The following is a 17,725-nucleotide window of genomic DNA, read 5'->3' on the forward strand; positions in this document are numbered from 1 at the left end:
GAAGAGATTGACTTTTCTGTCAGTCTCATGGTAATCATCCTCTAATGCATTTTCTTCATCTGTTGTATCATCCTCAATAGTATATAGACTGTTTTGATTCTGGTAGCCTCTCCTTCCTTGCCAATAGTCGTTTCTTCCTCTATCTTTGTCGATAGATTTTTTGAACTCTCTTGACATATCTCCACCGGTTTCCTTGTGAGGACAATTAGCAGCAAAGTTTCCGACCTTCCCACAGTTGAAACATTTAAGCGGCAGCTTTCCTTTATACCGACCGGATCCTCTTTTGAGCTTCCTAACAAAGTTTGCTACTTCTGCATCAGAGTCTTCACTGGATTCTTCATGAGTAGTTACTTCTTTCTCCTTTTTGGTGATGTTGAATGCTGCTTCTTTCTTTGAGGATGTGTCACAATCTGTTCTCATCTCATAGGTTATCAGTGAGCCAAATAACTCATCCATTGTAAAGGTTTTCATGTCCTCGGCTTCTTCTATGGCAGACACCTTAGTATCATACTTGGGTGTGAGAGACCTAAGTATCTTCTTGACAAGAGTCTCATCTGCAATCTCTTCACCAAGTCCTCTGATGGTGCTCACAGTTTCATCAAATCTGTGAAGATAGTCTGCAACCTTTTCATCATCTTTCATCTTGATGCTTTCAAATTGGCCCCTTAGTGCTTGCAGCTTGGCCTCTTTGACTTTTGCATCTCCTTCAAACAACCTCTACAATTTATCCCAAGTTTCCTTTGTTGAAACACGGTGCATGACTTTGACAAACTCATTATCAAACAGACCGCTCAAGATAGCATGTTTGGCCTTTGCATTATTCTCATACTCCTTTTTGGCATCCAGATCAGTGGGAGGAGCATTAGGAACAACATACCCATTCTTCACAGACATCCACACATCAAAACCCAAGGAGGAAATATAGGTCTCCATTCTTCTGCTCCAGAAGGCATAGTTGGATCCATCAAACATGGGGGATTTTGAGGAAGTGGACTCATTTATTTCCATTGTGTTCAAAGTCCAGAATCTACCCAAGGTTTAAAGATAATCGAGAACCTAGGCTCTGATACCAATTATTGAACACAGAGTACCACTGAGAGTAGGGGGGGTGGTGAATCAGTGGTTCCTAAATTTTGACTTTCAAAACAGCTTCAGAATACCAGTTAACCACTTAAGCACTTAAACAATCAAACCGGTAAATCAAGAAGGAAAGCCAAAGAGATCAATCACACAAATGCAACTCACAACACCAGATGTACGAAGAAAATCCAATGTGGGAAAAACCTCGATGAGAAAAGCTGCTGGAGACTACTGCTCCAATCCAGCCTCACAGGTAAAACACTGAATTACAAAGTTTAGGGCACCAACCCAAGGAGCACCAACCCCTGCACCAAGCTCTAACTTGGCGATGTATATTGAAATACAATTTGAATGCAGTTAAGGCTTCTTGTTGCAAATGAATTCTGCAACTCTTGATTAAATATCCTACTACCAGTTGACAGTCTTTTCTCTTGTATTGAATCTCACACTACTGGTCTTTTCTCTTGTATTGAATCTCACACTACTGGTTGTGAGATTACTCTCTCTCTCTCTCTCTCTCTCTCTCTCTCTCTCTCTCTCTCTCTCACACACACACACACACACACTTGGATGATGCCTACTCTGCCACACCTTGCCGGTTTAGCTTAATTGTGAAACTACAGTTATGTTGGTAGAACCCTCTCACCGGTATGCTTGCTCACTTACTCTACAACTCTCTTAGAATAATTTCTAAGGCTAGCAATTCTTCTCTTTCACTTAATCTCTCTTTTCTCTCCCTCTTTTCTGCAACATCAATCAATGCTGTGTTTCAAGCTCCTCTCCTTATACCATGGTTTCCCGCCAAAAAGCCATTCAAATTTAGAGTAGTTAGGGTTTTCTCCTCCCGACACAATCTTTATGAGATCCGATCCTCTATCTTGGATCAATCACTTGTACTCCAGAGATGTATATCTACATTCTTTCCATTCCCCAATGCATACTTGTTGAAGATAGCAATCTCGAACAAGATTTCCTACCTTGAAACCTGTCAACTCATAAAACGCTTCAGCTATTTCCTTTCGAGGTCTTCCTGAATCGGATTTCCTTTGCATTGATCCAGGTGCCAACTACTCCCTAATCTTCCTCTGTCATCATTTCTTCTTCGAGCCGCATCGGTTAGTTACAATCCCGTGATTTGTGGTTGTTTCATTTATATCGAATGATAGTTTCACCAACCGTGTTGATGGAGGCTTCATCGACCACAACATATTTGCCACCTCGGCTCCACATGGCATCACCATGGTCAAACAATCTGCTCACCGACACATAGTCGGTTCAAGCTTGAACATTCAGCAAACTCATACCGGTACACGCCTTTACCGGTAAGGCCTTCTTCTTTTGCTAACCGGCAGTGCACACTAGACCGGTAACACATCTTCACCTCTAGTGGTTTGTGATAACTGTAACATTCAGTCTCTTCATCGTAAACAGGCGGCCAACCTCCAGACCAGTTTATTGCTCAACATGTTAACACACACAGCCTTCATCCTGGTTTATGCCTTACCGACAAGCTTTCATTATGTCTGCTCATTCTTGTGTGAATTTCCATCATGTCGGTTGACATCAATGACAACTTAATGCCAAAATGCCAATAGGACAACCCATCCTTACAACCTAACACAAAAGTCATGCAAGATATACCGGTAACACAATGCCAGATGTAGTAGAAAGAACAGCCGGTAACAACACAAAATACATAACCGGTAAACAATATGAACAATTATTATTACAGTCTGAAGAATTACACATGCCACATGTTGCATCGCAGTCCAGGATACAAACAATGCTTACAACACAGATATGAGATCCACAAATCATCTGCAAAACAAATCGGCCTCCAGAAAGAATCTGTCGGTTCCACCCTAATCCGGACCTCAACCCTTCCGACTTCAATCCACTGGACCAAAATCTCGTCGGTTCTACATCTTCGCTCGATCTCTAAACTATGTCTTTGATCTTCTGTCTTTTGTCTTTCAAATGATTCGTAAAATTCCATTTATACTGTCTGCAAATAATAATAACTTGATCAAGTCGGCCCAAAGACCAACCGGTTCATGAAACGTGCTAACGGTAACATGTTGGCTCAAATCACTAAGAACATCTCCAAAAATCATAAAAGACATAAGAAACATAAATCAATGATTCACAAGTCACAAAGATCAACTGAAACCCGATCCAAATTTGCTCAACACACTGGCAGACTAACCGGTAAGAACATATCAACCGGGCCAATACCGGAATCGATAACTCACTGGGATTAAATCCAAATGCCATGAAACCCGAACACGACAAAAACAACAAACACAAGGGAATAAACCCAAAACCACAACGCTAAACTCTCAAACAAGAAGAAACGCCACGATCTCAAGCAATTCCATTGCAAACTGCTCAACCGGTAAGAACTACACCGGTGCTCTTGCATTAGTAGGGGTAGGTAGGAGAAATGGTAAAATATTCCACATGAGGTGCAGCACCCATCGAAGGTGGAATTATCATCCCACGATAAGTGGATATGATAAAGTTACAACAATATCACACCATAAAAGGTGGAATTTCTCCTACATACACACTCCCAATGTATGCACATCTCCCTAGGTGTCTCATATGCAAACTACAATGTTGTGCATGTACCTAAGTAAACTTAAGTAAAGTAATTATATCCAACATGAATAAATAATTACACCAACAGATATATTAATGGAGTCGGTATTATCACAAAGAATCACAACTGGCTCTTCATACTCAACCTTAATGTCCTTCAAGGTTTGTTTCATCCAAAATAGTTGAGTGCAACATGAAGCAACAACTATATATTCTTCCTTTGCAATTGACAGTGACACACAATCTCGTTTCTTGTTGTGCAAGGAAATCAATTTGATGCCAAGAAAGAATGCACCACCACTAGTGCTCTTCCTATCATCAACACACCATGCCCAATCAATATTTGCATAGGAATGTAAACTAAAATCATTGCCTTTGGGTTACCATAAACCATAATCTTGTGTATGTTGTAGGTACTTGAATATCCTTGTGATTGCCTTCACATGAGTTTCCTTCGGAGCATCCTAAAATCTTTCTACCATGCATACATCGTGCATTATGTCAGACCTATAAGCAATTGATATAACAAACTTCCAATCATGGATCTACATCTTGTCTGATTTGCCAGTGGGGATTCATCTTCTTTTCTTAGTTTACACCTTGTCACCATAGGTGTATGAACTGGCTTGCAATCTTCCATCTAAAACTTCTTCAACTTTTCCCTTACATACTTGGTTTGACAAATAAGAATACCTTAGTCTGAGAAATCTGCAAACCAAGAAAGAATGACAACTCTCCTAACATGGACATTTCAAATTTATTTTGCATAGCTTCAACAAACTCTTTACACATTAAATCACTACTTCCCCCAAGAATTATATCATCAACATATACAACCACAATTAATTGATGATCTTCTTCAGATCTAATATACAAATTATTGTCTGCAACACCTTTCCTCAAACCTTGTTAAAGGTATGAATCCAATCTTGTATACCAAGCTCTAGGAGCTTGTTTTAGCTTGTACACTGCATTCTTAAGTCTGCATGCAAAATCTTGATCCTTTGTTGATAGCAAATCTTTTGGTTGTTCAATATATACTTCCTCTTCAAGATTTCCATTTAGGAATGCATATTTGACATCCATTTGATAACTTCAAGGAACATTCTAATCATTTCCTTATTCTCAAATTTCTTGTCAGCAACCATATCCTTCTTTTTTCCAACTGATTGGATGTTCTCTTCATCTTTCCTTTTATCTTTAGACTTTACAAAGACATTGCTGATTTTGTCTTTGCTTTTCTTCTTATCTACCATAGTGTTGTTAGAACATTGTCCCTTCTCATAGCCTAGCCTAGTCAAGATATTAGAATTTTGTTGTTTACTCAACATGTCATCCAAGTCTTTAGTGCTTTTGTCATACTTCCTTAGACATACTATCCTAGCCTCAAGTAGCTCACATTCCTTTTCTTTAGCCTGCAACTTTTCTGTCTATGCATCCTCTATCTTCTTTTCTTCTTCAATTTTAATTCTGAGACTGATTATTAGTGCTTCAGATTCATCAATCGTCTTTTTGTACTTTTGATTCTTTGCTCTTACATGGTCCAACTCATTCAAGGCAGAAATGAGCTCTCCTTCCAAATCAACCTCAGCTTCTTCTTCTTCATCAGATCTATTTGATTCATTATCATTCTTTTTAGTCCCAACCTCAACAATTGCCATGAATAAATATTCTTTCTTTCTAGGTTCAGTGGCATTTTTAGAGTCACTTTCAGCATCCGAGGTACCATTGTCTTCTTTATAATATAAACTCTTTCGGTTCTTTCTTTTATTGTACTTAAATTTTTTTGATTGATTTTGGGATCCACACTCAAAACATTGGAATGGTAGTTTTCATTTGTACTTACCTAATCATGTTTTTAATCTCCTTACAAAGTTGGCCTCTTCATGATCAACCTCATAATCTTCCACCTCAACAACCTTAAATGCAACTTCTCTCTTTGATGTATCACCTTTTCCTGTTTTCATTTCATATGCATTAGAGATCCAAACAATTCATCCATAGAAAGTTTATCTAGATCCTTAGCTTCTTCAATAGCAGAGACTTTTGAGTCATACCTTGAGGGTAGAGATCTTAACACCTTCACAATCACAACATACTTAACCTCTTCACCAAGTCCTCTGATTGCATTAACAACTTCATCTACTCTAAGCAAATATTCTACAATTCGTTCTTCTTCCTTCGTCTTAAATCCTTCAAACTGAGCTCTATATGTCTGCAACTTGGCTTGCTTAAATGTGTCATCACCTTCATAGATACCGCGAAGTTTGTTCCAAATCTCCTTTGCAATTTTGCAGTACATTACCTTGACAAATTCTAAATTTGATAGTCCACATAATATGGCATTCTTTTCTTTTGCATTGTTCTCATATTCCTTCTTTTCATTTGGGGTAGACGGAAAATTGGTAGGCGATGTATACCCAATCATAACTGACTGCCATATATCAAATCCAAGAGAGGAAATGTAGGATTCCATTATGATCTTCTAGAAAGCATAGTCAGTTTCATTGAATAATGGTGCCTTGTTAGATGAATTTCCTTCATTGCCAACCATGTGTTCAAAAGCAAATCTACCTTGAGCGGTTAAGCCTATACCAAGGAACCTTGCTCTGCTACCAGTTGTTGAACACACTCATACACTAAGAGGGTGGGGTGAATCAATGTATCACACTAAAATAAATTTCTAAAGTAGATTAAAATATTAAAGCATAGAAACACCAGAGAACAACCATAACACTAGATATATGAGGAAAACTCAATAAAGGAAAAACCTCAATGAGAATAGTTGCTAGGATCTATTGTCCTAATCCAGCCTCAATGAAAAATCTAATTACAATGTTAATGAGCACCAACTCAAAGGAACACCAATCTTTGAACTTTTATGGACACCAATCCAAAGGAGCACCAACCCCTGATTTAGAAGCTACAACTTCAAGAAATTACACTCTATTCTAAGCACCCACTTATTGATAGGATATATGATCCTAATGTTGCCAGCATGATTCACATTGAGTGGACCAAATTTTCTACTCTCAAGGGTTATAGTGATAATGCTAAGATGGATATACAAACTATGGCACATGAGGACCCGATTTTTTGGTGGAATTGTCATGGTCAATAATCAAATACTACCACTCTTGCCATTTGTCTGCTATCTCAAGTTTCTAGTTCTTTAGCTGTTGAGAGGAATTGGTCTACCTATAGCTTCATCCACTCTTAAGAGGAACAAACTTACCTCAAGGAGAGAAGAGAGTGCTTTGCATCTCCTTAACCATAAGACACAAGTGTAGAAAAAGAGTCTAGCAACACGATGAGATGTAGAGCTAGAGGAGATAGCACAGGTTTATGAGGATGCTATGACTTCACATGCAAGGTTGGTTGGTGTTAATTTGGTGGACCTTGACCATGAGGACTCCAATAGTTCTACCGATGAGGAGTTTGGGGATGAGTAGAGGCCTCCCTTAACTACATTTTGTACTTAGTCTTATTAGAGTTATTTTGATATCATGCTAGTCATTGTAATCATCCTTATGATATTTATGATATAACATAAATCTCCAATTTGACAATTTCATTTGTCAAATTGCAATAATTTTATTTAGCATTATGATTAAAATTAAAAGTATTTAAAATTAAGTTTCATAATACTTTCATTTGAAAATTTGAAATGTAATTCAAAATTCTTAATTTTAAGATTCTTATAAATATTTTCATAACTAGTTATTCAAGTACTATATATATATCAACACCGCCCCCTCGCCACCCCCCATCGACATCCCCCCACTATCCCTGAACTTAGGCCCTTTGTCCCCCTGTCCCCAAAACCCATCCCCCCGTCTCAAAAGGTGGTGGAACATTAAATTTAAATTAATGGTAGCAACTAAATATTATATTGTCTACCCCTTAACCCATCAATGATTTCCACCCTTAGGCCAATGATTTTTTGTAAGACTTTTTTTTTTTAAGGAAGTATTCACCATGGTGATTACTATATTTTTTCATTATCATCTAAGATTTATCAATATTTTGTACAAACAAACTATGATTTTAAAAAATTGCCAATAAAAATCATATTGTTTTTCGAAAAAATGGAGAGATTCGCCAATAGAAATTAATATTTGTTTCAAAAAAATGAAAAATTCGCCAAGATTTTATATGGTTTTTTGAGGTGGGGTTTCTTAAAGTCATCCATGCCCTAGACCATCCAAATACCCACAACCATTCACAAATAAAAATAACAATTGTTACAACTTCAAGACCATATCCACTGGCTATAGTTGGCCAATAATTAGTGGGGGAATAATTTTGCACACCTCTAAGAGATATACAAGGATATTCTTCTATCAAGACAAGGTTGACTTGAGGATAAATCAAAGTTTAGAAGGAGGATGATGTTGGTAGGAACAAAACAACCAAATAAACATTTGGAAAACATTTTGCATCTTGTTGCATTAGACCTACAAAGCTTGGGATTGAAACATAGAATGTAAACTAGGGGTACTAGGTATGGGTCACATCCCATCTTATATCTACAAATTGATTATAAGATATTATCATCAGTAGTAAGGTGAATCTAGGGAAATATAATAGAAGTATAAGTGATGTAGGAGCATCCTTGGGTACCAAGCAACCCCTCATCAACCAAAAACAATTTCTTTTCAAATTGCATTTCAATTTGTAGTTGTCTCAGCACTTTCTTTCACATTTCACTGGATCTTTTGTAGTGTATCATCAAATGTTTGGGCCGACCTACACATTTCATCATTCTTGGGTATTGAGACCCTTGAGGCCAATGTGGATCTTTACCAAAGCTCGAGAAGCATATATAAGATCATTTTGTAATCATCCATGGATAATGAATTAGTTAGATAGCAAGTTTGAATATTAGATTCAATCCGCCAGTCCAGGGACTGTGATTAGGCCAATATGCCCATTGTGTAACTTATAATGCCTTGTGGTAGGCCTGTGAGCCCCTTGTTATCCCACATATGAAGGCATATGATCTAATGAATGTTGCTAATGGTGAATATATCAATCTTCTTATTTGTTGCTTGCTTTTCTTGAGTTATTTTGTTATGTTGATCACTATGTTGCACAATTGGATTGTCCCATCTGGACCCTCCATTTGTGGTTCCACCAATAAGGATGGGATAATATATATCTAGAAGAGGATGTATGATATAAATGTTTAAAGAGGCATAAGAAGTTATAAAGGTGTATATGATATACTAAAGTACAATCAATACAATTAATTTTTGATCTCAATCTAATGTGTTATATATGTTCTTACTCTTCTATTAGTTAAGATATCTTTTGTCTAAAATTAGTTCCATGTTCTCCTTAATAGGACCAAAGGGTAAAGACTACAATGCCAAAAACTAATTGGAGTTCAAAACTTTACTTTGTATCCCCAAATTTCTTGCTAACAACACCTTTTTCCTTTTTTAATTTGAATTTAATGATAATTTACATATTCCCATGCCTAAACTTCCAAATTGTGCACCTAGAACAAATATAAAAGGACATCACCATTAGGCCATTTAATTAACGGGTGATATCCATCATCAGGACAACCCCTTCAAATCTCTCTATCACAAAGGACCAATCAATAATCAATTCTCATTCTTTTGCATTACACACATCAACTAGATCATCCCTTGTGTTAACTTTGAGCTAGGTCTCTCCAACATTCATTGCATATGAAAGTCTCAAGAACTTAGTAACATTCACAACTACATGATTATTAGTTGTATTTGTTACTTATTGGCTTTCAACTTTACCAAAATTCTTGAATAAATCAACACAACTAATTAAGGTATAAGGAAGGAACTAATTAATATGGTCTCATATTGGTTTGAGCTCTTCCTTGTTATATAAGATTTCAAATTCCTTTGGAAACCTTTTCGATTCATAATTCAAACCAAAAAAATTATTTAATCAATTTTATGTTTTTTCTAAACCCAAACTAATTATTTAATTTACTAATGTAAGAAACTATTTAATATGAAGTGTAGAAGCATTCTAACCTATATTATAGATGCAAATAACTTCATGGAATTGAAAATTCTGAAATACCCACTGAATGTGAACGCGTGACTACTCGAGAAGGTTAATTCTACCCTTTATGATGATAGAGAAATGAAAAGAAACCTGTGACTTTTATGTAGAGAATAATAAGGTCCAAAAAGTTATGCAGGAGAAAAGGAACATAATGAGAAAAGTATGGAGCATGGTTGGAAAATTTGGAATCGTAGTTATGTGGCTCCAAAAAAATTTCAGATTTATAAAATTTGTAATTTATTGAATATTTAAAATGTATTTTTTTCTAAACATATATTATTAATTGTTAGTGTTTTTTTTCTTTTTTGATAATAAAAATAATGTTTAATAAAAAAAATTTAGGTTTATTAGATCATCTAATTGTGAATTTCTAAAGAATATTCTATGATTAGTTATGATAATCATTAATTTTTTAAAAAAATAAAAAATTCAAAATATATACTTGAGAACACACAATTTCAAAAGTGAAAAGTGAAGATGAAGATAAAGTTTTTTCAATAGAAAAATTAAAGTAATATTTTTCTTTTCTAATTTAGACTAATATTTTTCATCATAACCCTTTGGAAACTGTAATATTTTTCATCATAACCCTTTGGAAACATTATGATAAAAAATATCAGATACAAACTAAAAATACAAAAAGAAAAATAAAAACGAAAACATACTTAAACTTGTACCTTAAATCCATTCACAGCGATCAGAAAATATTAGGTTTTCAGTTACCTGACTTTTTGTTGAAGACAGCAAAATGTAGAGGCGTTTGACCATCGCAATTTCTTCTGTACATCTCCAATGGCGTCCCATCCAGCAGCTTTTCAAACATTTTCATGGTGTACAAATTTTCAGACAAGGAAGCTTTAAATAGGGCCGTTTCGCCCGCTTTATTCGTCAATCTCGCTAGTTCAACATCTAGCTTCAGCAAAACCTCCACTATCTCTGTATGCCCTCCACTCGCCGCCTCATGCAATGCCGTGTTTCCCTGCAAATTCTTCTTAGCCAAGAACTCAAGCCTCCCTTTGCCTTGCAGATCTGCCTGTAAATCAGCTTGTTCCGCCATTTCAATCAACTTTACCACGAAATCCTTACTGCCATGATATGCAGCGATGTGGAGCGCGGTATTCTTTGCAGGGGTAACCTCGTTGAGCACATCAAGCTCCTCCTGTCGCAACTTCTCCAGTTCCTCCACATTGTTTGATCTGGCAGCTCTGAAAAGCTCTCTGTCCATAAATTTGCAATAAGAAATGTAAGTATTTTAAAGAACTGTCCACTAATTACTATTTTCTCCATTAACTTTAAAGGAAAACATTAAGGAAACGCATAATCAAGATGATTCAGAGTACATACGGAGATGCAGGATGAGGAGAATTCCCGCTCATTTTCCCCTGAATTTCATAGGCCGGACTTTCCGGACTTCCAATTTCCCTCGGAAGAAAAATGGAACCTATGATACAATTTCTTTTGGAAAAAGGGCGTATGTAAGCTATAGAACATGTAAGTCACCAAGAAAGGCATCTTTCCTTTTATGTCGGTTCAAAATATCAAAAGATGCCTCCCTTGTGGCACAAATTTCAGATGTGTTTTGCAAGGATGATATACATTACAAAGGTATAATGCTTATCTCAAAACAGAATCCGAATCGGATTTATGTAGGATGCTTGCTTTGGTATTTTCCCTTATTTTCTAAAAGGGTCTCTTATGCTTCACTTTTTTCAAATATCAAAAGGATGCCTCCCTTGTAGGTTATGTAGCTTGCTTTGGTATTTTTCCTTATTTTCTAGAAGGGTCTTTTATTATGCTTCACCTTTTTCAAGTATTGTAATCTTTTCTAATAAGTTGGAGAAATAAGAGTTCAAGTATTGTAATCTTTTTCCAGAAGTTGGAGAAGAGGTTTTTTGATTTAAAAAAAAAATAGTTTAGTAATTATTTTTTTAAGTTTGAAAATGATCTAGTTTAATGGCAGAACATCTTAATGGAAGATTTTAGTTTTGCAAATATCTTATATCCAATCAATTATAAAAGGAATGGATGTGAATACAATGTTTAATCGTATTAATCATTTTTAATGTAAAATTGAAAGGATTAATCTATACAACATTTTTGCCATATTTTTAAGTAGAAAGTAAACTAAAAAGTAGATAGATTTTTTTTTAACTTTTTCTTTAAAATGAATTCTTCATTTAGAAAATCATTCAACTTCTACATTAATATTATTGTGATGTTCATGTAGGTAGAAGTTTCAATTCTGGTTGGGTTAGCCCAATGGGTGTGACTTGGAGACTACTATGCCCATCCCTAGAGGACTGCTCTCACCTCATCTTGCCCCATTGGTCCTCCAACTTGACAATAAATAAGTAAGACCAAGATAAGGTCTTGTGGGACATGGGGATGAGATGCAAAGAGCATTTTTATTTTAAAAGACCAAGATAAGAACATGGGTTGCACCACAAACAAGGCAACCATTTCACCTTTACACTAACAAGTGATCCCCACATAGTAATTTTTTTAATAACAATTAATAATATAATAACCAACTGCTGACAATGAATAGTAATATTATATTACATAAATGATTAATTATAATATTGTAGGGAGTATATAATGATATTTTCAATGAAGGAGAGAAATATATGGAAGGCAAGACAATGGTTTGTTGTATTTCAAAAGATGAAATGGACTAAGGAATAACTCTCACATGCTCTAAAGTAAATGAAATTATAAATGTAATGGAAGAAAAATAATACCCATTATATTTCAAAAGGTGAAGTAGACTAAGGAATAACTCAAGAAAATTATATTATGTATAAAGAGAGGAAGATAATAGTAATTGTATTTCAAAAGGAATTGGACTAAAAAATAACTCAATCTTCTATAAAGAAGATAATATTATAAGTGTAAATAGAAGGAAAGAATATTCATTAAATTTTAAAAAGTAAAGTGGATTAAGAAATAACTCATTCATGCTATAAAGAAGATATTATAAGTGTAAATAGAGGAAAAGAATAGTTCTATTTCAAAAGGTGTACTCACTTAAGAAATAAATCATTTGTCCTATAAAGAAGAGGGAAATAATAGAAAAACTAGATTTTTGATATGATGAATATGTATAATATATGCAAACTTCAAACTTAATAATGACTTATTATTATTAACATTTATAATTTTTTAATTTTTGTTTTGAGTAAATAAATTATTGAAAAATAGTAATATCATATTTTTGATAGTTTAAATAAAAATATATCTCAAAAATTAATTATAAACTTAAATATATTATTTTTTAATTTAGAATTAAGAGGTGTACAAATAAAGGAGGAAGTGTTGATATTTTGTGCATCAAGATTATATATAATTTTAGTGGTAAAAATTGTATACCCATCCTCTTGTTTCTTGTCTTTAGTGAATAATTTTCTTTTTATGCTTCATATTGTGCATAAAATGGGGTAATTTTTGTAGTTGACAAAAGTAACTTTATCTACTCTTATCCCATCATCACTCATCTCTAAAATCTAGGTCAAATTTTCACATCTAATTATTCAATATCCATTTAATCGCTCAATAATGTGATAACAATAGATTACAAAAAGTAAAAAATATACAAAATAAAAAATAACAATATAATAATTAAAATCCTAAGATAGAGAATGTGTATTCCCTTTATTCATTTATCAATAAAATTGGCAAATATATGAAAATCTAATCAACTAACCTCATACATATTGTAGATCAAGAAAATGGGAACCAGTTCGAGAAACCAAAACAATGCATACAATCTACCTAAAACTAATCACAAAAACTCAAATTGTATGCTAATCTTCCTAATCCTACCAACAAAGTAACTAAAACAAAGCATAAAATAGATGCAAACCATCCATCGCTTCTTTAGTTAGACCTCGTTGATCTTCCTTTTGGTTCTAATGTGATTATGTCACTCTTGAGAAGCCAGGTGCATGAAATGACGAAAGCGAAGGGGCTTGATATGTGAACCTTACTTGAAATGTGTGATTAAAGATGATTGCTAATTGCTAATGATGAAATGAAAGTTGAAAATGCGATAGAATAAGAATGCATAAAAATTAAATTTTTAGACAATTGGACAGAATGAAATTACATGAAAGTTAGTTGGAAATGATTGAAGGAGAGGTCCCAATTTATAGAAAATTGGAGACTCAACAGATGGGCGGGATAGAAAATATTTTTGATCAGGTGGATGGACGAGATCAAATGCATGACATAGTTGTCATTCGGGGAAGGATGAAGGAGAAGGAAAAAGCGACAAAAAAGTAAAAAGTAGATTTTTGGGGATGCATACCTCATTTTCAAATTAAAAAATGAAAAATAATGAGATATTAGGATTTTGAAAATCAAAGATGTTTCATGAGACAAAGTTGCCATTTTTGAAAATTGAAAAGATATTTTCAGTTAAAAATTGAAAAAGCAGATATTATCCTCATTTGAGAAGATAATTAGGAAAAATAAACAAATAAAGATATTTATTTAATTCAAAGACATAATTAGATAACTGAATAATTAAAATGAATTATTCAACTATAGGTTAAAATGAATGAACCTTTAATTAATCAATTAAGATTGCTTGATTAAAGGGGATAGATTAAAATTAACCACATAATGCAATATTATTTAATTGATTTTAAAGGGGAAGGGTTTGATGACAGATTATGGTAGAATACTTAGTAAAAAGGGGCTTAATTAATTAATGAAATAATTATACCTAATTGGGCAAAATAGTCAAACTGACGTCTGAGGACCTAAAAGGGGTCAAATTAAGTCAATTTGGATCAAAATAGGCGAAATTAAAAAGAATTGGGAGGAATTGGGAAAATTGGGAAAATTGGGAAAATTAGGTTAGGTTAGGGACAAATTGACATGTAAAAAATGGAAAACGTGGGTGATGCAAATTTTTAATGTTTTCCTTTTTCCCCTCTTTGAAACAATGAGATTTTGAGTGTCGTTTCAAAGAAAATTGAAAAAAAAAATCATGCCCCAACAAATCGAGGGATAGAGGTACGATGTCCCCTCGAGAGATTGTTTGTGTATGAAAGAAATAAATGATCTCTCAAAAGAAGAGCAGAATGTTAGATGAAAGAGGAAAAATGATGAAAGATCAAAAAGTTAGTAAGGAACAAAAAGATGAGATGAGGACCAGTCAAGAAAGATGAATCCTTGCTTTCGTATGTGCACCTTTGGCAATAGAGAGCTTTATTTTAATATGGAAAAAATGAATACATTGTATCGTGACATGCATATGGTCAGAGCGATAATGTAATCCTTTTTGAAAAATAAATAGATACATCATAGATAAGGAATGTGCCCATGATATAATCTGAAAAGTTGGGTTGTATGCAAAGGGTCAAGGTATGTGCAATAGTCATAGAGTGACCAAACCAGCACATACACCCAAGATATACATGCTACAGAACATCATGAACATCATCCCACAAATAGAAGATAATAACAAAAGAGGTCATGAACCATCCAAGCCACTCTCATCACTCGGTGATATCCTCAAGTAGCTTAGGAACATGACCAAAAAAAAATCAATAAAAGATAAGACTCACTAGACTAATCGAGCCAACAACCATTCTGATCTTGTTGTAAAAGTTGATAGTTTATGTGATAGGATGATCATGATGTCTGGTTTCAAAAATGAAGTACCCCGTTTAAGATAGACAATGTCTAGTTTTGAGTATACCACACCCTGTATAAGACACATCATAGTTGATAAAGGGATGATAGCGTTTATTGATTGATTGATGTGACAAGTTTATCCATCTGACTTGTTGATTTGTTTGATAGTGTGTCTGTTGATGCATGATTTGATAAGCGCAGTGCTACGGGTTTTCCGTTTGTGTCTGCTCAAGTTTGTCCATTTGTGAAGGACAAGTTTATTGATGAAAGAATGATAATGATGATTATTGCTTGGTTTTCTTTTTGATTGTTTTGAAATTTTTAGGATTTTGTGGTTATTTGATGTTTTTTGGAGATTTTTTCAAGACATTTTTTGAATGTTTTTTGATTGATTTTTTCAAGACATTTTGCAAATTTTAAGATTTTTCATGATATTTTGCAATTTTTAGTATTTTTAGGACATTTTACAGTTTTTAAGATTTTTTTATGACATTTTGTGATTTTAAAGATTTTTCATGATATTTAAGCTATGTACATGTTGCAACCTCTGATCTTTTATAGCGAGAAGGACTCCATCGATAGATCATGATAAGAAAATTGCCCCTAGTGTCTAGTAGGGTAGGGACATCTGAACGGATGAATGGACTGACAGATTGGAAATGCACAGAGGGAAGATAATGGGAGCTTATGATGGCATTAAAGTTGAGTTGGCTTCCAAGGACTATCTTGCAATGGGATAACATGTTTTTGCCAAGCTAAGGGATTGGACATGACAAGATAAGATGATAGTATGGTGCACTAGATGGCATGTGGTCCATATGAAGGGACATGTCAAGAGGTTTTTGAAAAAAAAAAATTTTGCATTTTTCTTTTTGTTTGTCCTTAGCTTTGATCAAGATCAAGGATGGATTAAGGGGATAACAATAATCAATGGATATGATAAGCAAGATAAAAAAATGGATAAGGGATATGGATAGGATGAGGGTTTGATGGAAGTAATATGGACAAAAGGGATGTGGACTTATGGGACTAAAGGGATGTGGACAAGGTGAAGTAGATAGGACATGTGGTGCTTAGGAAGATCCTTATCCTTGTCAAGATCAAAGATGGAAAAGGGAATATGGATGCAGATAAGGATGAAGGACATGAGGGATTAGGGATAATGAAGGACATGCTAGATAGGATGCGCTAGGATAACATGAATGGAACCTGCCCTGAAGTATGGAATGCAAGAGGTTGAAGGATTACACATGATGCATGTTTGCTAGGTTTTCATCATGGTACTTTCCCAAGGCACCTGTTTGGCAGGTTTTCCCCAGTGGACAAATTTTCTTTACTATATTTTTTAGATCCCTTTTCAATTCTTTTGTACTTTTTTAAGGATCATTTTTCAATTTTTTTTGTTTTTGACATTTTTATAGAAGACAATTATGCATGATAAGACATGGAGGAAGGACTCAAGCATCTTGTTGATGTTTCAATGGTACCCTTGAAATATGTGTTGCAATAGACCATGACTATGAAGGTATGCTCAAAGACATTGAGAGGATAATGAAATGGATGATTGGATGAAATGGGATAAGGACTTATGCAAAAGATTGGATAAGAGGGATGGAAGAGTGGAAAAGAGGTGTTGGATAATGGATTAGATGTTGGAAGACTTGTGCATGAGTGGAGGAAAATGTTGGCAAGATCAACATTGGCACACACCTTGAGGGGTGATGGAGTAATAAAGGAAAAGTAAATTTTGGATTTTGACATTTGGATGGAGGAATAGCTATGGATTTTGGGATATAAGGACCCAAAATGGATTTGAAAGGTGGAAGGTGTTTTGAAGGATGGATAGCAATTTTGGATGCCAACTTTAATTTTGATTTAGGATGTTGTGCTTTGAGAATCCACTTGGGAATCCACATGGTTTTTTACTTTTCTTTATTTTTTAGTTCCTGGAATGCATTGCTTGTGCAATGGACTTGGGAACCCATATGATGTTTGACTTTGCTTTTTTTTTGCAATGGGCCTTTGTGGCCTTCTAAATATTTCTTTTTCTTTTCGGATCATATTATGCTTTGTTATTTTAACCTGTCGTTAGATGGGACATGTTGATCCTTAAATACATGTGGATTTTTGGACCTATGGATATTATGCTTGGCATCCAAATTGCTTCCAAAGGGAATGGAATTTATGGGTAGATGGGGATGATATGAAGGTAGTTTGGATGGGTTGATGTAAGTAAATGGTGGGAAGGTTCTCAAAGATGTGTGCCTTTTCTAATCTTGATCTATGATAGGATATGTATATCGTGAGCTAGTGGATGGAGGAATATATGGACCTAAGATCG

The 17,725-nt window shown here is 34.6% G+C and overlaps 1 protein-coding gene across 4 annotated transcripts in view; it reads right to left on the bottom strand.

Annotated features, from left to right (window-relative positions):
• Positions 1-11,262, bottom strand: part of LOC131032194 (ankyrin repeat-containing protein At5g02620) — a 120,682-nt gene extending 109,420 nt beyond the window's left edge. Inside the window, exons 1-2 of one of the 4 annotated variants that reach the window (XM_057963138.2) lie at positions 11,086-11,262; positions 10,465-10,958 (exon numbers count right to left, since the gene is read on the bottom strand). In XM_057963138.2, the coding sequence (XP_057819121.2) occupies positions 10,465-10,958; positions 11,086-11,117 (526 nt within the window). In that variant the 5' untranslated portion in view covers positions 11,118-11,262. The remainder of the gene's footprint in view (positions 1-10,464; positions 10,959-11,085) is intronic. The other 3 variants (XM_057963141.2, XM_057963140.2, XM_057963139.2) reach the window with 3 other exon arrangements.
• Positions 11,263-17,725: the final 6,463 nt, after the last annotated feature.

Source organism: Cryptomeria japonica, chromosome 4, assembly GCF_030272615.1.
Source record: "Cryptomeria japonica chromosome 4, Sugi_1.0, whole genome shotgun sequence".
NCBI classification, from domain to species: Eukaryota; Viridiplantae; Streptophyta; class Pinopsida; order Cupressales; family Cupressaceae; genus Cryptomeria; species Cryptomeria japonica.